The sequence below is a fragment of the Neofelis nebulosa genome, chromosome X, assembly GCF_028018385.1.
Source record: "Neofelis nebulosa isolate mNeoNeb1 chromosome X, mNeoNeb1.pri, whole genome shotgun sequence".
In the NCBI taxonomy this organism is placed as follows: domain Eukaryota; kingdom Metazoa; phylum Chordata; class Mammalia; order Carnivora; family Felidae; genus Neofelis; species Neofelis nebulosa.
Genome location: NC_080800.1, coordinates 122,494,827 through 122,520,233, shown reverse-complemented (window position 1 = coordinate 122,520,233; position 25,407 = coordinate 122,494,827). Strand labels below are relative to the sequence as shown.

General features: G+C 46.3%; 1 protein-coding gene across 10 annotated transcripts in view; it reads right to left on the bottom strand.

Moving 5' to 3' along the window:
• The window catches only part of AFF2 (ALF transcription elongation factor 2), a 455,915-nt gene that overhangs the window by 4,576 nt on the left and 425,932 nt on the right, over positions 1-25,407 (bottom strand). For all 10 annotated transcript variants that reach the window (XM_058713753.1, XM_058713755.1, XM_058713757.1 and 7 more), the window contains 8 exons: positions 22,218-22,440; positions 17,233-17,528; positions 16,634-16,697; positions 13,365-13,501; positions 8,046-8,117; positions 7,601-7,694; positions 5,455-5,507; positions 36-226 (listed from right to left, as the gene is read on the bottom strand). In XM_058713753.1, coding sequence (XP_058569736.1) covers positions 36-226; positions 5,455-5,507; positions 7,601-7,694; positions 8,046-8,117; positions 13,365-13,501; positions 16,634-16,697; positions 17,233-17,528; positions 22,218-22,440 — 1,130 coding nt within the window. The remainder of the gene's footprint in view (positions 1-35; positions 227-5,454; positions 5,508-7,600; positions 7,695-8,045; positions 8,118-13,364; positions 13,502-16,633; positions 16,698-17,232; positions 17,529-22,217; positions 22,441-25,407) is intronic.

Here is a 25,407-nt window from a genome sequence, read left to right as displayed (position 1 = left end):
TGGTCCGCGGACGTGGGGGGAGCAGACACGCATACCTTTGTTCTCTCTTGTCAGTTTGTCGGCCATGTCCCAGTGTTCGTAGCCCCGTAACACGTTGCTGGTGATGTTGACGTGGCTGGCGGCCATGTGGTGAATGCGCTGGGGGATGGTGACCGGGCCGTTGTTACAGCTGCCCATCGCGTTGATGGGAGAGACGTTGTTGAGAGACACCGGGGAAGGAGTGTTCCTGGGGAATGGGGAAGAGATGGGCCCGGTTAGGCTGGCCGTGAAGAGCGACAGCAGGCTGCCAGGCCTCCGTCACCACACCGAGGCCTCATGGGAACATCGCTGCCGCTGTGAGGGTTAGCACGGTGAACACGTATGAAGCTCAAGTGTGGTGAAGCTGGCCCTCAGAGGACACCCTGGAGCTCCTGCCAGCACGTCCGTTTGCTCTAGAGACCCAGTGTGGAGAGTTTACTTATTATCACTGCGTTCCAGCCTCGTCTGACCAGCCCACACGCGGCTACGGTGCCAGGCTCTGGGATGAGCCACGCTTCTCCTTTTCTAACTCAGTTAAACACTGACATCTCAGACTCCATATGTACTGCTACTTTCGTTTTCAGATCCCGGAGAGAGCTGGGTGAATGTTTCTCTGGCATTAATTCTATCCACCAATGTAGCTCTGACTTTGAATATATTAACACGAGTTGTGATGTTTCAGAGAGAGAAACGGCTCAGAGCTACAATGATCTCTCTACCTGCTGCCAGAATGGCTACTGGCATAGGAACGATTGGATGTGCGGTGTTGGGCTATTATCAAAGTGTTTTGTGGAAACCAGCGTGACAATTTGCTCCAAATACAGTTCACCACGATAAACAAAATGCAGTTCCTCAAAGCCCCCTCCAGGAGCAGTCTTAGGGATGCTGGAAAAAGTAAGATTCTGAGTATCTCTTTAAGATTCTGGAAGACACGCTACAGGGATGGCTGTTAATTGCTGACCATTCACCCGCACGCTGTTTACAAAAAGAAGTCTTCACAGTTCCTACTTCGGGCAGAACCAATGTTGGGATATAAGTTTTGGTTTAATTCTTTAACGTCAGCAACAAGGAGTCACCTGCCGTCTGCACATAGCATGCAGGGCCTGGGTGGCTTCCTGGACGCAGGAGCGAGGCCTGTGCACACCCCCGGCCTTCCTATCCGCACGCACAGAGCGGATGTGCAGCCTACACACGGGATTTGGGGGGACGGCCATCACAAAGTACCAAAACGCTGGAGCGCTGCTAAGCCAATTTGGGAACAACTCACCCTGATGTGCTTGCCTTGAGACTCATGCAGGCTGTGCTGAGCCACGTGAAAGCTTTGGTCCATTTTCTGGAAACAGAGTGTATCTTCTGGTATGTTCTAATATGAGGGGGAAAGTGGATCCCCACACTTGCTGTGCACTTGTCTGTAAGACGGAGTGAAGGTTTCCTGCTCTGTTTATAGTTTCTGAGATCTTTTGACCCTTCTTGATAGAAAGATTTATCCTCCAGGGAGGGGTGGGGTGGGGAGACAGACGTCCCAGCTAAGGAACCTAAGCCCAGAAGGGTTAACTAATGACAACATAAGGCAAGAAAAGAATATGTCCTCATTCGTAATCACTGGAGGAAAATCACAAGGCTGTCAGGTGTCACGAATGTTGAAAGGGGAACTGTGTGGTGCTGGGGACAAAGTACGTCCTGGAGTCCCAGGACGCCTGCATTCTAACCCTGGCCGTGTGCTTCTGGCCATGCCCCTTCCCCTTGCAGAGCCGTTCCTTGACGGGAAGAAAAGCCCCGATTCAGTGATTTCCAATCATGTCCAGAAGTCACGAGGGGAAACACATCATGTCAGTTTACTTTGTACATTTTAAAAAGGACTTTTTAGGGGCGCCTGAGCCTGGGTGGCTCAGTCAGTTAAGCATCAATTTCAGCTCAAGTTATGACCTCATGGTTCATGGTTTCAAGCCCTGCATCGGGCTGTGTGCTCATGGCTCGGAGCCTGGAGCCTGCTTCAGATTCTGTGTCTCCCTCCCTCTCTGCCCCTCCTCCACTCGCACCCTGGCTCTCTCTCTGTCAAAGATGAATAAGCATTAAAAAAACTTTTAAAAAGTAAATACTTTTTTTTAAATGTTTATTTATTATTGAGAGCGATAGAGAGAGAGCAAGAGAGAGAGAGCGCCACCTGGGGAAGGGGCAGAGAGAGGGAGACACAGAATCTGAAGCAGGCTCCAGGCACTGAGCCATCTGCACAGAGCCTCACGTGGGGCTTGAACCCACGAACCATGAGATCATGACCTGAGCTGAAGTCGGACACTTAACCGACTGAGCCACCCAGGCACCCCAGTAAAAAGGACTTTTTAGTTGATAACAGTGAGGTGCTGAATGAGGGGCTTTCTTTGCTCGTTACTTCCTACTTCCTTGTCAATAACCGGTAGAGGAGGCAAGGAGAGCCAGTGCATGCGTTTGCTTTTGGACACGGCTGGTCTTCCGGGTGGCTCTAGGAGTGCCATCCTGCCGAGCGGATCTGCCTGACGCACCGTACTAATGAAAGAGTTCAAACCTGCCTAAGGAACTGTGACCTCCCGGGGAGGGGGTGGGTGGCCCTCCAACTCCAACTCGGCTCTCGCCCCCTGCTTGGGGTTCCTTGTCCTGTTCTCTTTCTGTGGGTCTACCTGTAGATCCTGTCTTTGTCTTCACATGTTCATGGCACACGCAAATGAGCGTGCACCTGCAGGCGCACACCTCCCGCCATTAGCACACGAGTCCTGTCCACCTGTCTGCCACACTCACCCTCCCGCTGTTCCTCAGACGCATCAGGCGCCCCGTACTCCGGAAGGTGGTTCCTGTTCCTCTGCCTGGAATGCACTTCCCCGGGTATCTCCATGGGCTGCTCTCCACGATCCTTCTTGAACATCCCTGTTCAAGACCAGTGTACTGCTCCCCGCCCCACCCCAGACGAGCTTTTTAATGCCCCTTCCTGGTTTCCATTTGCTCTATGACATCTACCACCATTTTTGCATGCCGCGTATTTTCTCCTGCTTTTCTCCACCAGAAAGTGGCCTCGAGGAGGGCAGGGATCTTTGCCTGTGTCACCCAGTGCTGTGCCCGGCATCTAGAACAGTGCCTGGGGCACATACTATGTACTTAAAGAATACTAGTTAACGAAATGAATGAACTGTCTTCCCACCACCCCTCTATCATTAGTTAGCATCCAGTACCTGTAAGAGGCTCTGGAGAGGGTAGAAAAACGTAGAGCACAAGGAAGGGGGATCATGTTTATCAAGTGCCTGGCAGGGCGTCCCATCCATAGTACGCACTCAGTGAACACTATTTACCAGGTGAATGAAGAATGAATGGCCCTTTAGCGGAGACAGCAAATAGTCTGGGGGGGGCAGACCCATTCCTTTCTGACAACTGAGGGTAGGTGCCTCCAGTGAAGTGTCCCCCAACGGCGGTGGGTGCTCCAGGGGTGCGACAGTGTGTGCTTTCCGACTCAAATGGTAACCGCGACACCAAATACTGTGGCAACGGCAGCAGCCAACGCTTGTTAAAGTATCTGTGCGCTCAGATATTACCTCTCAGCCTCAGCAAAAGTTTGCCATGCCACGCTCAGTAGCAAGCAGATTTTTCTTCTCCTTCCTCCAACCGCTTCCTTGCAATTTTCTCCCCCAGCCTTCAAGGTCAGGGGTTGCCGCTTCCGGAAGGTGCCCCGGGAGTCCCTGTGTGGTGCCAGCCACCGTCCTTCACTGAGGAAGCCAGGCTGTGGTCTTGCTTGCATACGAGAAGCCTTCCCTGACCATGTAGGGAGGTCCAAGCTCTTTCTCCCCTGGGCTTTCACAGAACTTTCTTCCCACCTGTCACCTTCCTGCGCTGCACCGTGCGCTCCCGGACTGCACGCATTACATCGAATTCAGCTGTGTCCCCAGCCCCTCATACGGAGACGCACCCCAAGTGCTGAATGAATAGGACGTAACCCCTGGGTGACCATTTTGAGTTGCCTCACTCAAAATCTCTATGGCCTACGAAAGGGAGCGTGCTCTCTTCAGACAGAAGCTGCTTAAAACATCCTTTCAGGAGGCTTTTAATGTGACTTCACAAGCTTAGGATGTGTTTGAGTTCTTTCGTTTCAGAATTAAAAAAATTGTTTTTCCCCAGAAATCCTTTAATGGCTGCTTACCTGAACTTGCCCTTGCTTTACCCTGTGCTCAGAGAAAATAGCTTTCTCTGGGCCTTTGTGGTTATTTTTATTTTCCAAACTTCCAGACAGAAGCATTCTTTTGCTTTTGTTGTTCGACATAAAAGTAAGACTTAATCAACAATTTAAAGGATACTTCCAATACAGTAATTGAGTTAACGTGCAGGTTTTAATGGGTCTGTTCCCTCCCTCTGAATGTGTGAACGATCTCAGAGCAGAGCTCACGTCCCACCGCTCTGGGAGTGCGCTTTGTGGACATTTATAAAGTGGCAGAGGAGAGGAGACTATTTTACTCTGGAAGAAACGTATGGATCAGAGATACGAGAATTTGGAGATGATGAAAAATGGGAAAGAGCGGCTCTTTGTGGAAGCCTGTGTCCGCAGTCGTGGAGTTTCCCCTCCTGCTGCGGGTGGGAGGTGGGTCTGTGGCGGCGAGGGAGGTCCGGGAATCAGAGGAAACACTGATGGTCAAGCACAGAAAGGCAGCCGTGTGGCCAGGTCCTAGACGGATGCTCAAAACCTCCCTCTTAGAAGGTACCTGTGTTCACAGGGGCCTCGGAGGCTGTTGGGTCCAGCCCTTTCATCTCAGATAGAGGGAAACACGGCCAGTGAGGGGGAGGGGCCACTCAGCCCACAGGGAGCTCTGGACAGTGGGAGGGGCCCGGGACCCGCTCCAGGAGGTTCTGACTCCCACCTGCTGCAGGGAGACCGGGCGGCCCCGAGGGAGTGGGTGAGTCCATCGAGCCTTACGCCAGCGGTATAGCAGGTGGTTTTATGTATTTTAGGTCAGGTTGTTTTAGTATTAATATAAAAATCACCACGAAGGCTCAGATAATTGGCTGACTAAGTGCCTTCATGTTCTCAGCACTATTATGCCTTTGGTTTTATTAAACAGCACTTACTATACATCAATGAATATTTCATTGGTCTTTCATTACTGAGTGAATCATTGGAAAATCACTGCCGCGGAGTTAACTTTACCCTGCCTCTCTTGAAATGGCATGGTGCTTGCCATCTCATTAACAGATATTTTTATGGCCATAATTTGGCTTCAAGATCACACAGTTAAAGAAATTTGGAATGCCACCATGTTGAACTTTTCTGTCTGGCCGTTAGCTGAAAGCTGACTAGAATTTCGTGGGCACCAAAATTACTCTAGTCTCAGAATTGACCTGTGCTCCTGAGCTGTCAATACCAAATATCTGGGGTCTATTAAGTCCCCTGAGTTTCTGAAAAAGCAATTTTCATGAGATACTTACTTTCCATTGCCTACCCAGGGAGACGGTATCTGAGCGACTTTTGAAGCATTTTGCTACAAAAGAGAGAGAGAGAGAGGGACGTAAGGACATCTATTTTGTGTTTTATTAATTCAGAAACAGATGGAAGTGTGATTTAGAGAACATTAATATTGATTGCAGCATTTCGGGAATGCACACTATGACACACACTCGATGAAAATAGCTGGTTAGGATAATTAGTGGGCTCCAATCAGGACCATGAAAGTCACTTGATGAAAGATCGTATACACTAAAAGGCCCAGTGAAATCAGACTCAGTTCTCCAAGAAGTGGTTTAATTATCCTCATCTGAAATTTATTCTGCAAAACAAGCTCTTCAGAGTGCTGGCAAGCTTTTCTCCTGTAGCTCCCCTGGCAAACTTGTTCCCCGGGAGGCGAGGTGGCCCGTAATTTCTGCCATCCCAGGAAGGTGCCGGGAGGCAGCAGCGGCGTTGTGTGGTCGATTCGGTTGCGAATCACCTTGATTTGCTATCTTGACAGGCCAATCCCTGTTTGGCAATGCAACTGGCCCAGGGCCGCGCTGCCTTGGGACACTAAAGCATCCTTCTCTCTGAACGGGACCAGGCTGGTCTCAAAACCGGGCCTTCTGCATTTGGCGGAGCACACACTTGCACAGCTCTCAGCACCACTGCCTCAGGACAGTGGTCCGGCTCATTAGAATGACCTCCCCAGGTCAGAGCCCAAGGGGCACAGGACCAGGACCCCTGGGGGCACTGAACCCGACCCAGGCCTGCCTTTGCAGCGTCAAGACCGAGCCTACGCTCTTCCATTGCCTCCTGGGTTCCGGCCCAGCCCCCTTTGCAAATGGGGTGCTGGGCAGGGTGGGCATTTTCAGGAGCCCAGTGAGCACGCAATACTTCTCTGGAGACTCCAGGTTTTAATCTAAAAGAAGCTCAACACGCTGCCGGAAGAGCGACTTATTTAACATCTGTTTGGTATCACACTTGGGGGGATGGGACCCAGAACTGTGCTCTCACAAGCCCTCCAGGGCATCTAAATGCCCACTCAGGTTCGACAACCGCCTTTCTAGAGCACGGCTGGAGACCCGTGGACACAGGAAGGGATGGGCAGCTGTCGTGTGCCACCCGTTCAGCTACGTGAGCACCAGCTCCACGGCACGGTGAGGCCTTGGCGAGCTTGCCCTCTTCCCCACCCTAGTCAGCGTCCTCACACAGCTGTGCGATGTCACTCATGGGACTCGGGTGACACATGTGAGGCCATGACTGGATTCATTTCAAATAACTTCTTTGGTGCAATTTAGTCAAGCAGTCTCATGCACTTGGCAGAAATAATAATAATAATAACAACAATAATAATAATAAAATCATCCTTCCCTTTTATGGCTGGACCAACAGGAACCTTGAGCCTTCTCAAGTCTAAATCACGGTCAGTGTTGGGGGGCAAATGAAGCAGAAGCTTCACAGATCATCGAGCCAGTGACACTTTAGAGGCCAGACTAAGCATCAGGCTGGTAGTTTTTATCTGGGCTCGCTCTCCAATTCTGGCATTCTCTTTGCAGTTAAAATACCTTTTTTCTTTTTGCTTGCCAATTAAAATTTCCAGCTCCCTAGATGACGTGTTTCTCTTTCTTTCTTTCTTTCTTTCTCTCTCTCTCTCTCTCTCTCTCTCTCTTTCTTTCTTTGTGTGCTAATTTATTTGGGTAACCAAAGCAATCAGTTGTTTTAAAGTGCAGCCACCATACTCTAAGACTCTCCACGGCCAAAGGGAATGGCTATCCCCCCAGAGTCCGGGGTGGCTGCAGTGACTTCTCTCACTGTTGAGAAACTTTGGGACTGGCCGTTCACTTAACACGGCACTGGTCACAGCCACAGTCACAACCTGTGTCCCCTGGTGGGTCCGCCACACACAGTGGGGGAGAAGGCATCGTTCCCCTGACTGCAACCAGGAAGATGCGAAGTGCCATTTTGCTTGGACCAAACCTGAGCTCTCTGCTGAGCCCTGAGGCAGAGGCAGGAGGGCCACGGCTGGTGGGCATGCGAGGTGAAGCCTTTGGCAGCAACGACCTTGACATTTAATAACATGCCTGCCACATCTCATTAGTGATTTTATTCACTCGGTACTTACAAATTATACAAAATAAGGATTACCTTAAAATATTCCATCAGTGATCTGGAGTACTTCATGGCATGGTCCTTCTTCAGCTTAAACATCCGCAAGTAGAGAAGTGATAAACATCTGTAGCTGTGGTGATGAGGAAGGATTATGTTAATGCCGGTGCGTAATGAAAGCTACACGTTATCAACAAAATGCTGATTCATAGTTTGCGGTTCCCCTCCTACGGTTCTTGAGGAACACCAGTGCAAAAAGAAAAATTTTCAAAAGAGAAGGGGTAAGCATTAAAATCCCATCTTGATAAGGCTATAAATTAGGAGAGTAAATGTTTAGTCAGCGACTGAAGAAATCCATTAGCTATCCTTTAATAGTTTAATGGAAAACAAGAATAATGATCTGGGGTAAGCAGCTTAAGTCGATCTGGAGTTTTCAAATCCTTCTGTGACATTTCAGCTGTTTCATAGCCTCCATGAGACTTACCATAATACTGCCAGCTTTTTGTCCCCGTCCGAAGCCAAGGGGCTTGCAAAGTTCTTCAGTCTCATCGCGTACCTTTGGAGAGAAAGGACAAGCTCGAGTGCCATCTGTGTGACCCGTCAGAAACTCCCATGCCTCGGTGCCACATTTGCTCTGGGTGGGAGAACGAAAGCACGGGCGAGAGCACGCTTTCCTGGACACGTGCAAAACGACGATGGACAGAGTGACCTACAGAAGGGAGCTCTGGAGAGGTCAGCTGAAGCGGGAGCCCGTGTGCCAGGGCAGGGCCGTGGAAGGTCTGCTAAACACCGGCAAAGGCATAAGAAAGAACGAAATCTTGCCATTTGCCGGGACATGGATGGAGCTGGAGAGCATAATGCTTAGTGAAGTAAGTCAGAGACAGACAAATTCACTTGTATGTGGAATTTAAGAAACAAAACAAACAAGCCAAGGGAGGAAAAAAAAAGAGAGAGAGAGAGACAAACCGAGAAACACTCTTCACTCTAAAGGACAAAGTGATGGGGAGGAATGGGGAGATGCGTGGAAGAGGTGACGGGGGATTGAGGAGGGCACTTGTGATGAGCACAGGGTGACGTATGGAAGTGTTGGATCACTATACTGTGCACCTGAAACTAATAGGACATTGTAGGTTTATTAACTGCAATTTATTAAGGGGCAGAGAGACAGGGAGACACAGAACGTGAAGCAGGCTCCAGGCTCTGAGCTGTCAGCACAGAGCCCGATGTGGGGCTCGAACTCGCGAACTGTGAGATGGTGACCTCAGCTGAAGTTGGATGCTTAACTAACTGAGCCACCCACGTGCCCGCTAACTGGAATTTAAATAAAAACTTAACAAAATAAAACAAGTGCTGGCAAAAGGTTGTTTCTAGGACCACTCTAGCTAAAGACATTCCTGGCTTGCCACGAGAGGTGGCCACAAATGTCAGTCTCAGCTGACTTTATGACAGACGAGGTAAATAATACACGACTCTGTGTGACACGGGCATGGGGAGCCCACAATCACACAGTGAAAGAGGTGTTTTCTAATGGCTCGGCTTTTGAATATATTCTTATAGAAAGTGGTTTTGTTTTGTTTTGCTTTAAAGGAAGGTCGATTTCACAGCATTTGAAGGTCTAAGTGCCCTTAATTTATGGTGCTGGTATATTTTGTCTTTCCATTCTCTTTAATTGTTACTGTTCCACACTGGAGTGATCAAAGGTTGAGCAGCCCTCATTTTTTTTTTCTTCTAGCTGAGCACATCCCATTCTGGGCATTTAGACTCTTGAAAATCAATTCATTGCATAAAATCATTGTCTGAGCTTTAATGCAATTTCACAGGTACCTGTGGAGGAATGAGTAATGGAGTTCAGTGTTGCAGAAGGAAGCTGAAAGTGTGCAGGCAGCGTGGACTAGTTCTCATTTACGAGAAGGTGATGGGGAGCCTGTACCATGGACTCCCTGTTTTCGACAGCCTCTCCAGAGCACCAGCACCCCTGGGCTTGCCCCCCAAGACTCGGCGCCCCGTCGGCATGCTGTTATCACCCTGCTCTCCTGGCTACCGCTCCACTTCTGCTGAGGGAACATTTTCCAACAAAAGGACCTGAGCACGTGATGTGGGTCCCTTCTGTCATTGCCATATTAAGCAAAAGGAGTTTTATTATGTAATAAATCAAACTGTCTTTGACAGTTGGATCGCTGAAATGTCAACTCATTGTGATGCCCCACTTGTTTGCACAAATACATTTCTATTGCAGACTCCCAGGGCTCAGAGCAACTATAATTACTTGGAGGAAGAAAACTGGGCTCTCTCTCTGTGGCCAGCATACTGTCGGAGAGAGAGTAATAAAAATCTCTGCAACACAATATTATGCTACTAAAAACTATGTTCATATTACAGTCTCTCCATAATTGCAACTACTTTCAAAGACCTAGTTGCTTTAGCCCATTTTATTCTCAACTGAAATTTCTCTCTCTCTCTCTCTCTCTCTTTCTCTCTCTCTCAAAAAAAACCAAACAATTAGACACACACACGCTTTACAGAAAATATAAAAACTGTCCATGTAGAGAGAGGGCACACAAAGAGGTGCGTGTAAAACTGGGGCGATCTGAACAAAATCCATGGATTTTATCGGTGTTGGGGGAAACGGGAGAGTGGGGCCACAGGAACTTATGGTATCATTTCTCACAACTGCACAGGAATCTACAATTCACTCAAAAATAAACTAAAAATATTGACTTTAAATGTTCAGGGGTGCCTGGGTGGCTTAGTCACTTAAGCATCTGTCTGACTCTTGGTTTCAGCTCAGGTCATGATGTCATGGTCATGAGTTCGAGTCCCATGTTGGGCTCCATGCTGACAGCATGGAGCCTGCTTGGGATTCTCTCTCTCTCTCTCTCTCTCTCTCTCTCTCTCAATCTCTCTCTCTGTCCCTCCCCCACTCATGCACTCACACCCCCTGCCCAAAATAAATGAATAAACTTAAAAAACAAAAAACGTGCATACATTCTCCATTGACTTTCACCAGGTTCTACTGAGATATACTCCTGGGGGGAACAAACTATCACATAATGAGAAGACAACAACAGCTGTGCTTGGAAAAAAATATTTTTTGCTACATAATTATGGAAAAAGACTTGTTTTCTAATGGAAATAAATATTACTCAAAGATTCACATTGCATTTTTACCAAGAACAAGATATGTTCTGCTTTTATATTTTTAAGACAGCATGTTTTTTTTTCCTAAAAGAAAATGAGTTAGAAAGAAAAATAGAGTGAGATAGAAAACACCCATAATTTCACCCTACTGCAGCTATGATCTCATTTCCCTTCCAGGTTAGTCCACAAGCAGAAACATGCTTTTCATGGTCAGAAATGTTGTGTGTATATAATTCTGCAGCTCGTTTTTACTTTAACATTGTATTATAAACATTTTCATGCAGCTACATAGTCTCCGTCATTGTTGCAATTCAATGGCTGCAAAGAATTCTGTTGAGTGTACTACAGTGTAATTACTTACTCTTCTGTGATTGATTATTTGGTTTGCTTCTAATTGTGTACTATAATATATGCCAAACTGAAAACCATACAGATAACTTGCTCTACTCTTGCAATTATTTCCTTCAGTACAGGAAATTCAAATTTCCAGAAGTTGAATTACTGGCTGAAAAGGTATGAATGCTCATTTGTAGAGGTTTCCAGCAAAGGAGAGGCCTAGGTCACCATTAGTGTGTGTGAGTGTGTGTGTGTGTGTGTGTGTGTGTGTGTGTTTGTGTTAACACTAGGTATTAGCATTTTTATATTTTCTTGTTAATTTAAAAAGTGCCTTTTTTAAAGTCTGCATTTTTGGAAGGATAGAGAACATGAATTTTCTCCATGTTTCTTCACTAATATTGCCCCTCAATTTTTTAAAAGTTTATTTATTTTGAGATGGGGGGAGGAACACAGAGAGAGAGAGAGAGAGAGAGAGAGAGACAGACAGAGAATCCCAAGCAGGCTCTGTGCAGTCAGTACAGAGCCTGATGCGGGGATTGATCTCACAAACCCTTGAGATCGCGACCTGAGCCGAGATCAAGAGTCAGACGCTTAACCAACTGAGCCACCCAGGTGTCCCGCCCCTCAATTTTTTATGTTTGTTTATTTATTTTGGAGGGGGGGGGAGTGAGACAGAGAGAGAGAGAGAGAGAGAGAATGTGCACAAGTGGGGGATGGGCAGAGAAAGAGGGAGAGAGAGAGAATCCCAAGCAGACTCCGCTGTCAGCAGAGTCCGATGCAGGGCTTGAACTCATGAACCGTGAGATCACGACCTGAGATGAAACCAAGAGTCAGAAGCTTAACTGACTGAGCCACCCCAGTGCCCTGCCCGTCAATTTTTAACCCTTATAAGTTTTGTGAGAATTTTCATCTTGTGCATCTTGGAAAAATCACTGGCAGCCTCGAATACACTGAGAAATCAATTTCCCCTTAAAAAGCTACAGAATGGCAGTGGTGGCTTTCACAGAGCATAAAGTAAGTCCGAGAGATACTTCACATGCTTCTCTGAACACAGAAAATTGGAAGGTGGCTGCCTGGCCTGGCAAGGTGAGGCTGCTGTCCTCATAATCTCCTTACTTTTGTGGCTTTAACTTAATCGTCTGATTCTATGCAAGCATAGTTTTTTTTTTCTTTAGAATAGTCCACACTCTTTTGATCTTTTGGAGTGCTTTTCTGGGAAAATATGCATGCTAAACGTGTCCAGTGTTTGTGTGAAGGTTTAATTACAAGGGCCTCAGATTTGTAACCGTTTATGCAGACACATGCAACATAGTAAAAACTAGGCCCAGCATAATCAATTAATGGAGCCAGAGGTGACCCGGAAATAAGGACCTATCAGGTAAAGAATGGATCACTCAATCTCAAAGGCAATTATTTACTCCATCCAGCAAATGATGGTGCTTTCCCACTATTCAGAAGTGGATTAAATTATTTTACAAATATCTGCAGGTTACCGGAAAATACCACAATGGGCCTTTCTTTTCTTTCTCCTTCTTCCAGGAATTTTTCTGATTACCCACAAATTCTCCTCCATAGAGACCAACAAGAGGCCCTCCCCCTGCTACCACCTTGTCTGTTTCCCTGAAATTCCAGACACATGGGAAGTTTACTGTGCACCTGTGGCCTTAAATGTCAACTCTGTAGCCCCTCCTTTTTACAGTTTTTTTAAATGTTTATTTTATTCTTGAGAGAGAGAGACAGAGCGTGAGCAGGGGAGGGGCAGAGAGAGAGGGAGACACAGAATCCGAAACAGGCTCAAGGCTCTGAGCTGCCAGCACAGAGCCGATGCGGGGGCTCCAACTCACAAACCGCGAAATCACGACCTGACCTAAGATGGACGTTTAACCGCCTGAGCCACCCAGGCGCCCGTAATCATGGCCCCTTTTTAATAACTGAGGCAGAAATACTTAGAAAACATGGTTTATAACAGGAGTCCCGATAGTGCCACCTTTCTTGAATTGCGCTTTGGAAAGGCAAGTGTCAATGTCAAATGGTAAAATTATTACACTTCACTTCCACCCACCATGTTTCCATTTTAATTTTATGAATGTTGCAAATTATAACACTCACATTATAACCTCTGAAGGGGGTCATTTATCAAGGCAGTGTCCATCAACTATAAATTTTCCATGACGTTAATCAAATGGTAAGAACTAATTATGATGGCTTCTAAGAAGAAGATGCACGGGACAAACCATTAGGAGGAGGAAATGATATTTTTGGAAAACACAGCAGATTCTAATTATGAGGGAGACGAGCTTAGGAAGATGGCTTTGGAAAGGCCATGAACCTGAGGAGCTCCACGGTCTCAGAGTACATGGTGTATGGAGACTTGGCTTCCAGAGGGTCGCGCTCCATCGCGTTGCCACATTCGGTGAACGACAGGGCTGCGTCGGCGTAATTCACGGCTTTGCCAAATTTCTCAAACTGAAATAGGAAGATCGCTCGTGAGCATGATATTGCCTCTCTTCTCCCTCTTATAAAGGAGTGGATCTCAACCTGGGGCAATTTTCCACCCCCCACCCCCGGGAACATTTGGCAACGTCCAGAGATATTTCTGGTCATGAGCACGAGGCCGGAGAGACTGCCACACATTCCCCAAGGCACAGGACAGGCCCCGCGATGGAAAGGGGAGTTGATGTGTGACTTTGTATCGACAATGACGCAGCTGATTTAAGGTTCTATTGTCATGACACTGGCGCTGGTTGAGAAGAGAAAAGGCGGCCAAGGTGGCGCGCGTGTCGTGGTGGTGTTATCATATATTTGTGGTACTGTTGTCGTCAGTATTTTTTAGTGGCCCGGCATGCAAATCACTGCCTTGGCTAGTTTCTATGCAGTGAATGGACTAGCCTGGTCATTGCAGGGTCCTATGGACAGAGCTTGCAATGAACTCTGCTTTTGGTAAGGCTCCTGGACCAAGTCCACGTACAGTCTGTGCTTGGAACTCTTTGGGAGCACGTTGACCCCCACCCCAGGAGAAGGGAAACAAATTGACGCTATTGTCATGACAAATGTGAGGCTTCAGTGCGACTGTTGACAATAATCACATCACTTTCATTGTAAATGATGGTCTGAAACAGCGTGTCAAAAAGCCAAAAAATATAGCACTACTAAATATTTTAGTTTAGTAAAATTTTATTGCAAAAGGTTTTAGCCCTGATAATGGTCATGATTAAACTGACTTAGACATACTGATTTCTTCTTTATGTATAATGAATATTATATATGACACTTTTATAGTGAGTATTTTATAACAGTGTTTAATGTTTTCAATTTTTGATAGCGGCATGTAAGAATTCCACTAATATGGAATTTTATGGAAAAGAACCGGTATAATGCAGACTTAGTTATTTTAATTTTCTTGTATACCTTTTATCAAAATATTTTCTTGCGACTGTGAAGGTTTCAATTCTCAAAATGGCAGAGAGGCTGTCTCTAGCAAAGGATTAAGTACAATCGCTTGTTGTAAGTGACTCTATAACAAATGTTCTTCGGCTTTTACATACCGCAGGAATTCTGTGGTTTCCTTACTGTAAGCTGTTGTGGGAAAATACTGGTTTCAACCAAATTCAAAGTGGTTTGATGAAAACCTGTGTGTGTATATGCAAACTATCTCCTTCTTCTCTTGCCTTACAACATTATTTCCTTAGGTAATCCAGCTCCAACTGACTCTCCCATGGGGAAATTAATCTTTACATCCTGAGTTTTCAAAGTGACTTTTCATTCACAAACCCATAGCTGCAAGGCTGCTTAAAGATCTCCTAGCCCAAACCTCTCTTTTTTTCCAAGAGAAGAAACTGAAGTCCACGTGGAAAATTACATGGCCATAGTGCCAATCAGTGGCCAGGTCACGCCCCCTTCCTGGGCCTCAGTTTCCCCATCCATGAAACGAGGGGCTTGAACTACAGAGGGGCTTCTAGCCCTGACACAGATATAAGCCTAGCAAAGATATCTTCCTCTACATGAGTGTTTCTCCACCTTTTTTCCATCATTACTACCTCACCTCTGGCTACTGAGGGAGCTATTTCAGATATTTTTTTTACACAGGTCCACTGAAATTTCAATGCCAAAAATATATTCATTATCTCTTTATGTACTGTGGCCTGGGGGGGGGCAGGTCACACACCATTGCAATGTCTGACTTTTTTACTTTACCCCCCAAAACTGGCTTTTGCCCCCATGTGGGGGATGAAATCCCCACAAATGAAAATGCCTTTTCTAAATGGCTTAGACCAAGAGTGATTTTGGGGGTACACATAAAGACGACAGTGGAAGGTACAGAGTATTAGTTCTTAATCACACGTATGTATCTCTGTGGCTGTGATGCTTCTCAGTTCTTCTAAATCTCACCCACATGGTCTCTTCTGCACATCCCACCCTTCCTGAGCCCACGGACCAGCTTGTCAAGAGAACGTTTATGTGCTCCCTTGCCCTGATTTTGACAGGGTCGACCCCAGAGCACTTCTGTGCTGCTGCGGAGTTGAGGACACACCTTCCATTATCACCGGCCCCCCATACAATGGTCACGGGCACCGTCTCCCCAGCATCTCTAGTGCAGCTGGACCCGAGCCTGCTTTGTCTTTTTCATTTGCAGGAGTAGAGGACAATAGTTTTCAAAGGACGGTTCACCCCACAGAAAGGTTAGCTGTAGACAATACCTGAGCAATTTGGACCATGGTGGGGAACTGACAGAAAATAGGGAAGTGTCAGATGCAGCTGGTGTTGACACAAGTCACAGCCCTGCCAGGGCCTAACACCGTGGGTCCTCTAAGTCCTGGGTGGACCCAATGCCATGGTGGAGGATACCATTGAGAGCTTTCTCTAGGACAGTGGAGAGTGTTAATGCCCATACCAGGGTCCCAGTCTCAGAACTTCTGATTCCATTTGTCTGGGATATGGCTTGGGCATCATGTTTGTTTTAAAGGCCCCCAAAGAATTGTAACACGTGGTTGACACCCCCTGTTGGGAGGCGCAGTCAGAACAACTCAACAGGCTGAGCTCATGGTTGATCTAGGTGGCCAAGACCCTTGGAGGCAGTGGGGCCATGCATCCTCAGAAATCCAGATGACAGAAGTTCCCTTCTCTGTGTAGGGTCCTCGCTTGGCTGTACGCCTCACTCTGGAAACATGTGATCGATGAAGCACAGGGCGGAGGTTTTTCTACACACCCGGGTTTCCCAAAGCCCATTTTTGAGGCCACTTAACCAGCTTTCTATAACCTCTCTGCCACACTGGTCCTGATTTATTGGGACCAATGGGGGTTCCTACTTTCTCCAGGGCAGTTTCAAAAGTCATTTGAAAATTCACTTGAAAGATAGCAATAGCGTATGCCATTTAGCTCCTGAAGTTAGGGCAAGGGGAGGAAGAGCAAGAACATGGATGATGGCAGGGCAACACTCTCTCAAGGACTTGGGAACTATGCTGTGAGGAATCGACCAGCCCCAGTCTCCCTGTGTCAGAGCAGCGAGGAACTCTGACTCGTATGTAAAGTGCCTTCTTGGTTCCCCTTCAAAGCATAACACCTTAGTGGGAGGAAAGCAACAAGAGGAACAAAACCTACCAGTGCGTCAGCTTTGTGCTTTAGCTTCTTAGCCTCTTGCATGTAATAATCAGCATTGTGAACCCTAAACAAACGAAACGAGCTCTTTCAGCAACCAATGTTTCATCTTTCTGCCGACAGCCAGAAGTATCACAGATTATTTCGCTATAAATCCATTCCAATACAATGCCCTCAAAAGGGTAGGTGAATGCCCTCCCTCGTATGACAACCAGCCTGGAAATATCCCCAGAAGTGGAACGTGAAATGTGTAATGGAGCATTAGGGGCAATAACTGCCCCTCTAACCCAGGCATTCCATGGTCTGAACATTCCACAGACCCAAACGAACCTGGCTGCCGTTGACACACTGTTCCATCTGAGGACGCAGATAAGAAAGGGGGACAAAGCAACCTAGAATTAAGCACCTGTCTTTGGAAACGGTAACAGAGCTCCATGATTAAAATGGGCCGAAGACATTTCTTGGTGGGGACAAAGCTGTGCGTGGGGAGGAGGAGCTACTGCCAAGGTCTTACTTTGGGTGACACGTGGAAGGTGCTAGAAAAGCTGTAAAGCCTCCACCCCCCGCCCCACCGTGTCCATGATAACTGGGGGACAACATACGAGTCGTCAAAAGTGAGCTTGGGTCTCCGGACATTGGTGGTGCTGCTGGACAGAAGGGGCAGGGCCGCCCAGGACGCCATTTCCAGGTGACTGCTGTCCATGAGGCCAGTAGTGATGGTAGATGTGATGGTGGAAATGGTTGTGGTAGTGGTTGTGGTAGTGGCTGTGGCAGTGGCGGTCGCAGTGGCCGTGACAGTGGCGGTGACAATGGCAGTAGCAGTGACAGTGGCAGTGGCAATAGCAGTGTTGGTGACCGTGACGGTGGCAGACGCGGTCTTTTTTGGAGTGTCTCCATCCTGGGAAAAAAGACAAAGATATACTTTGAATGTCAAGCACATTAGGAAACAAGGCAAGAGAAAAGAAAACAATGCGTACAGCTGCAGGATAAATACGTGACCCTGGTATATCACCAGCTTCTTCTCTGTGACAACACCAACCCCAAGCTAGTCAGGCACTGTGATTACATAAGCCCCATTACCCCATGAAGACAGCCATTGGCAAATCTGGTAGGAGAGGTGGGTGGGGATAGGAGGAAGGGGGAAGGGAGGGAAAGAAAGATAGATGAGCAGGGAGAGAGAGAACTGAGCAAGAGAGAGAGAGAGAGACAAACAGAGAGACAGCGAGACAGAGAGAGAGAGAGGTGAACCTGATATGTATACTTTTGATAAGGGAACAGCCCAGAACTTTCACTAGGGTAAATAAGTACCTTAGTCACTCTGCAAAATACCAAATTCAGTGCAGCAAATACCAGCATACCAGGCCTTGTAGCCTGGGACCAAGACTGAAGCTGCCCTTTTGTTCACTGAGGTCTTGACTGATGTCTGTGTCTATGTCACCTGAGGGCCTCTGGGATGGTAACAGCTCGACCAGATCAAAACCCAAATGGGTAAGAGACTTCTGGGTTTCACTCTGAACTGTCACTGCCCACAAAAAGAGTGGGATCCAGATGAAGAAAGTAGGTGGCAAGATTTATAATCCTGTGACAGTATGTGTCACGAGACCACGTGCCCTGTTCACACGGTAGACTCCACCCTCCCCACCTGGCAATGGTGGGATGATCCTGACTGTTCTATTTCTGGCCATGCTTTGCCATGGGACCTCTTTCTCCTTCTGCTCTTCTGAGTTGGTATCTCCCTAAGGTTGGTATCTACCAAGGTTCATTCCTCAGATCTCTGCTTCCTTGACCTTGGCAGGATTTGCCAATCGTGTATGCATTGGCACAGATTTGACAACATGCAGATTACTGCCAAATGGAAACCTCGATCTTACCTTCTCTCTGCAGCTCTAGACCTGCAGTGATCACCTCTGGATCATTACCACCAAGATGGCACATTAGTACCTCAAAGTTCTCTGAAACCAATTTCATAACCAAAGCAGTCCCCTCTTTCCATTAATGGCAGATGGTCTTCCGTGTCACCAAGGTTGGATTTCTCCATGTCAGTAAGGGCACTGTGGTCATCCCTGGGGTAGGAATACTGGAACCAGTGTCTCCCGACCTTGCCTTCCATCTGAGCTGCTCTGCTCAATCAGCTTTATATACCGGAGTTCTGTAAATTCTTTCCTTTCAAAAAATGACAATGTTCCTAAAACTCTTTTGCAAAGAGCTTCAGAATAAAATGAATTTCACAGCTGTATCTCATCTTTAATTTCTTCCTCTTCATTGCCCTTATCCAATCAATTCCAAAGTCCTATTCATTCCATCTCCCCAGTGTTTCCCAAGTCTGTCCCTCCCTCCTCTGAAGCCTCAAAGTGCAGGTCCTCGTGGCTTCTGACCGAGACCATCAGCCTCCTGGTTGGACCCCTGACCTCTGAGCTAGCCTCCCCAATCCACTCTCAATCTGCTGCCGGCCAGCCCGCGCTCCTTACGCAAAGCTCCAATGCATTTCACTGCCTCGCATCCAAATGCAAACCCAAGGCTGAGCTCCTTTGCTGGCATGTAATGTCCTCCCAGATCTGGCTTCAACTTTTCACTCTATCTCCCACTACTCATTCCCATGGAACTTCCGCCAGACTGAACACATCTCACTTTCTTCACTGTCCTGTTTTGGTTCATGTGTAGTCTTATAGTTGAAAGAACCTCCCCTTTGTTACTTTTTTTTTTTTTTGCCTTATGATAATTTACTTTTTAATTTTAAAAAATTGTGGTAAAACACATGACTGGCTTATTTCACCTAGCATAACATCCTCAAGGCTCATCCCTATTGTAGCATGTGTCAGAATTTCCTTCCCTTTTAAGGCTGAATAATATTCCATTGTATGGACAGATCCCATTTTGTTTATCCGCTTCCCTTCATTTCTAAACCGTACTCATCTACAAAGGTGCAGCTCAACAAATGCCTTCTCCTCCAAGAAAACCACCTCCTGTCTACAGCCAAAAGTGCTTTAATCCTCCTTGGTCCCTTTAGAGATCTGAAGTCTGTCTCAATCCCTTCTCTATGACACCAATCACCACAGCCATTTTATATTCTAGCTCTTTGAGCACATGTTTCATTGCTTCCCTTACACTGAGAACTCTCTGAACACTGGAGCCATCTCTGATTTATGACATGGCTACCGTACCCCATACCCCCTGCCCCACAGCCTTGTGCTCCCAGTAATTTGCTGAGTGCATGAATGCATACCTGCCTTAGTCAAAAGGCAAAAGGTCACCTTAAAAATATAAGTCAGTACGCCTGGGTGGCTCTGTCTGTTAAGCGTCCAACTTCGGCTCAGGTCACGATCTCATGGTTCATGAGTTCGAGCCACGCGTCAGGCTCGCTGCTGTCAGCTCAGAGCCTGCTTTGGATCCTCTGCCTCCCTCTCTCTCTACCTCTCTCTCTCTCTCCCCCTCTCTCCGTCTGTCTCAAAAATAATAAAAAAAATTAAAAAATTAAAAATAGAAGCCAAATGTGAACATTTCTTATGTCCACGAAAGTGTATCTTTTCTACTTGATCCAGGATCTTCTAATTATCAAAAATTCTTACCGCCAAGAGCTTGCTGAGATGAATTTAATGAGAGCTACACATCTAAAAATTGTTATGATGGATAGGGGGAAAATAGTTGACAAATCATCATGGATTTTATTCAACCCAAACACATAAAAAAATCGGAGCCTTCTAAAACTCCTAAGCCAACTCCATGTTTCTACTGCCAAAGCCAGATGGCCCAGACCAAACAGTGGAGTCAGCCCAAGACGGTCCCACTCATCTCTACGGCCAAGATATGTGACAAGAACTCTGAAGCACCACATCCAACTGCACACATGGCGTTGATGTCAGTCCTGGCACATTGGACTGGAAATGGCTTCATTCAGCCATGATCATGTAAGTTACATAAACATGTCCTCTGTCCACGCTCAGCCATCCACTGACTCAATAAATAAGCCTTCATGCAAATGTGGAATACAGGGGACGCAGAGAGCACAAAACTGAAAACACGTTGGGAGCTGGAAGAAGCCCTATAGATCATCTAGTCAAATGCACTTACTTTATGGACTCTAGAGGTTTCATAATTTGCCCAACGCCACAGAAAACCCACTGCAGTTTTAGCACTATGAACCACGTATCTTAACTCCTAGGCTAGGGCAAAAATATACTAGTATTCTGGCTTTGAAGCCATTCGCAAAGAGAACGAATGGCCAAAGAAGAGGCAATGGGTAGTCAGTCATGGGAGACTATCATGGGACACTCCAGTGATTTTCTTAAGAAGGACAATCCATTTCTAGGTGAAGAAGTAACCATACTTATCAGGTTTCCCTAGCTGCTTTTAGTTCTTGTAGAAATGACTTTGCAGATTCTTGTGAGCGGTACCATTGTCATAACCACAACTGTATGAAGCACCTGATTCTTTGTGCCGATATACCAGGCCCTGTACAAAGACAGCTGCCTACATAAGGTGTGAAAAATAGGATAGTATAATTATTGTTGAGACTAGATGGCTTATTTCTAACAAAGTCAGCAGTTTTAAATGTGAATACAAATATTACATTGGTGTGTGTGCACACACGCAAATTTCATATGGAAAAGGACTATTTTATAACAACAATTTCTCTATACCGGCGAAGATATTTGCCCAGATACATATGCCATGGCAGCCATCTCAGATGACGGAGGACTCTATGTCGGGGTCCTTCAAGCTCAGAGGCCTCATGGCTTTTTGTGGGAGTGGTAAACTGGCACTTCTGGTTCAGCGTCCACCAGGCTGGCATCAAGACATTCGAAAGCTCATTGATTTTCACGTAACTACATTTTTATATTACACTGAAAGGAGACTAGATGCATATGGACGCTACATCTGCACATACATGGAAAAGCAGATGCACTGGTCGTTAATATTCACTGATGACACTACTGTTTGTGGCTTCTGTGCTTCAGGTACGTATACCTGAGACAGATGGAAAGACTGGGCGGATGTGAAAAGTGATACAGAGTCTCAATTTTCTATGCTAATGGAGCAGCCGTGCAGAAAATCCAAAGGGCTGGATAATCCTTTGGCTGGGCTTAGAACCACAATTGTGTGATTTTTAGCAACAGATTCATCTTTTAAATTCCATCCTTTACAGCCACTATTTTAAGCATAATTCACCCATGCTAAGCTGGGTGATGGGAAGATGTAACTGAGGGTTCCAGCCCCAGTTCAGTGACCTTGGGCAATCCCACCCCATCCACGTGTTCACTAAATGATCGGTGCCTACCCCGTGCCAGATGCTGTGATCAGTATTTTGGAAGCTTCCCACTGCCAAGACATGAAAGCATTGGACCAAAGGATATCCAAGGCCCCGAGTCTCTGCATAATAATCTGTTTGGTTAAGTAAGACTGGAATGAAAAATTCATCCTACGTTAGAATAACCAAGATCTGAAATAATGGAGAGTTTGTGTGTTTCTGCACACACACGCTTGTATCTTCTGCCTCTTCCGCCCATCCCCCCATGGTCACGTCCAGTTAGATAAGCTGGGTCAACTTGTTTCTACCTGATGATTCTAATATTTCTTCCAAGATGCTTACATTTACGGATATCCCTTTGAAAGTAGCACAGAATTTGCCTTCACTCCTCTTAGGCTTGGTAGAGGTGATCTGTCCAATCACAGGGATGTTTTTGTCTTGACCAAAGGGACCATTGGTGCCACTGATGTTTCTACGGTGTGGAGGATCCTCCGGCAGTGGGGAAAGTGGCGGAGGAAACAGCTTTTCTTCTTTCCTTCTATTTGCTCTCCTGGATGAATTGTTCCTGTGTAAACAAAAAGTACAGGGTGTCATAAAGTTTTGTCTCTCTATTGTGGCTTTTCCCATGCTGCTGGTACTTTCGACTTAAGTGATATTTTAGTTGATGGTCTTTTGCCTATGGTGAAGAGTATATATATAAAAATGCACATAGACATAGATATCTATAGAGAGATATAACTATAAATAAATGCAAATGTATGTATCCAAGAATAAACACATGTCTTTGAAGCAGAACTCCATGAAAAATGTAAATGTCTAATGGAGGGTGCTACAGTGTGATATTTGCAACCTTTCAAGATTCCTCTTAATTAGATTTTTATGGAAAATCCAATGCAGACTTTAATCCCGTCATTTTTTAGGATGGTTCCTACTTATTTTGCCCCAGGACTTAACTGCATAATCACACAATGAATGGTACAATAAACAATTAGTGGGGGGATATCTTCTTAAGAAATAGCATGCTTTTACATTACTTAGCTATCAATAACACGCTAAATGCTTTTGTGACACGTTGCACACTGTACGTTCACAATGTTCTGTGCCCATTCTGAGGCGTAAGAAGCCCCTGACCTTAAGCTGTTATACTGGAGAGTTCTGATGTGCTCCACTTTCCAGAACCGATTTGAAAACTATTTTGTCATATCGCCACAAGACATCTGTAGTTCTAGAAGTACTCCTGTGCTTTCAGACTGATTTATTTGCCCATTAAATGGGCACCATCAAACAGACAGAGACTTCAAATAAAACAGAACAACTAAAACCTTATGCTAGCTGCTTAACATGGTAATTGGGTCATGGATTTTCATTTTAGTTACTGTCTTAGCCTAATCAATGAAGATTACTTGAATTTTAATCTTTTCTTAGGCAACTAATATTGCACTGTGCAGCCATTTACTTTCCATGATTATTGACTACAATTTTCAATAGCAAATTAAGTCAACGAGAATTTATGTTTTCCTCTTGGTCAATTTCAGTCAGTGTCTAGAAATATAGATTTACAATATCTCAAGGCAACAAATCAAAGATGAACAAGCATTCAAGTGGTTTGATTTCCTGCAATGGTAGCAGTCAACGCCGTCTGCTCATTCCACTTCCACTGTGTCGCCCACATTTGCCAACTGTAATAATATTTGCCATCTCTTCCAACTTTTGTTTCATAAATGTGGCCCTATGTCAATTTTTGTCAAGTAGCAACAGTTCTAAAAACATAACTGCTTCTGCCATTACATCAATTAGTTAAAATGAACTAAAAAAATATTTGCCAGTGGATTTTACAAATTGTTTTGTCGTGGAAAACCATTTTCGGATAGCTGTGATGTCTGATTAAAACAATGGTGAACATATGGATTCAGACTCCTGTCCACGAGGAAGCTCCACAAACATCAGGCCACCCTAAGTGTAATCAATATGGAGGCATCGGACTTCTGGGTATTTGTATGGAGGGATGTTAAGCATCGCCATGGCATCTATGGTGGGGGGGGGGGCGTGAATGGTTTGTTAGCCACAGCCACTTCTCCACTACTTGAGCTGCCTGAGAAGGTAGTGAGGACTTCAGGGGGCAAAGCTGTTCCCTAGAAGCATTGGATTTGCCAGTGGCTACTACAGTCGGGCTAGGCCTTCCCATCTGCCACTGCATACAGGATGCCGCACACAGGCCAGCACATTCTGTGCAGTGGACATTGGTCACCTGGGCCCCTTTCCATGCGTTTGCTAGTGAGCTACAACCATGGGGCCTTTAATAACTTCCTTGGTGAAGGCTACCCAGAGAGCATGTTCTACAGATACGCTCTGTCACCATTATGGCGTCTTACTACGAGAACAGTTTTTGCCACTTTGGGCACCTCTTCGTGTATGGCAGAGGAAGCCAGCAGACAAGAGATGTGTGTCCCCATCACCACTCAGTGCTTCAGAGGCCCTGATGATGGTTCAAGCTCCTGAGGAGGTGCGGGATGCGGGGTGCGGGCGGGGCTTTGCAGGGTCCTCCTGCTGGACAACAGGAACCACAGCTGTCATGGTCTGGTGTGGCATTCTTGGCTAGGTTTAGAACATTCATTTAGAAAAGTGAACTCTGTCTCATAGAAATTTCCAAGGATTGGGTTTGCAGGGTCGACAAGGCACAAGGAGTGGACAGAGCAGACATGGATTTGTTTGATGAGCCTAAGAACCTGCTTCGGGCCCCTCCTGAATGAGAAATGCTACTAGGTAAACACTGCTTTCCTAACGACTACAAAAGCAGAAAGACCGTAAAGACCATGAGTTAGAAACACCATTTTATGAAGAACCAATTCAGATTATGGCACATTTACTGAATAGTTGGTCATCAATCTTCCACGACATGGGAGAAATAACAGGTCACTGGGCTGCTTAGGGAGACTGGCATCAGAGACTGATGGCTGTGGCAACGCCTCCTGCCTTTTCCTGGTGCCTTCAAGTGGCCTGAACTGGTCAAAGCCTGGGAACTGGGAAGGTAGTGCCACCCAGTGACGCCATTTTAGTCCATCCTCTAGGAAAGGAGAAGGGCCATGGAAGGACCATGTTTGACCACTGGGGAAGTGAGCCACAGGCCTGGCTCACTCTGTGGTGAAGGGCTCAGCTTGCCCCATTGCAGGGGCTGCCAGTTCTGAGAAAGCCAAATATGCAACGGGATGTTTCAGAGCGAAGTTATACCCGGGATACACAGGCACCACACAAAGCGCTATGGAGCCTCTGGCAGAGGGGCAGCTCAGGGCCCAAATCTTATTATACCAGGTGGGTAGCGTGGTAATTGGCCTTTTCCTACCTCTCATCTCAAAACAACAAGGATCTAAGCAAATATAAGCTGAAAACTTATTTCCGACATCTTACGTGTGGCTGATTGATGCCATATCACTGATGTTAAACAGTAATCTGTGAAATCAATTGTTAGCAGCAGTAAGCCAGATTGCCTCTCTGCTCTGGGCTGCTAATAGGCTCCAAAACTGGTCTTTGATGG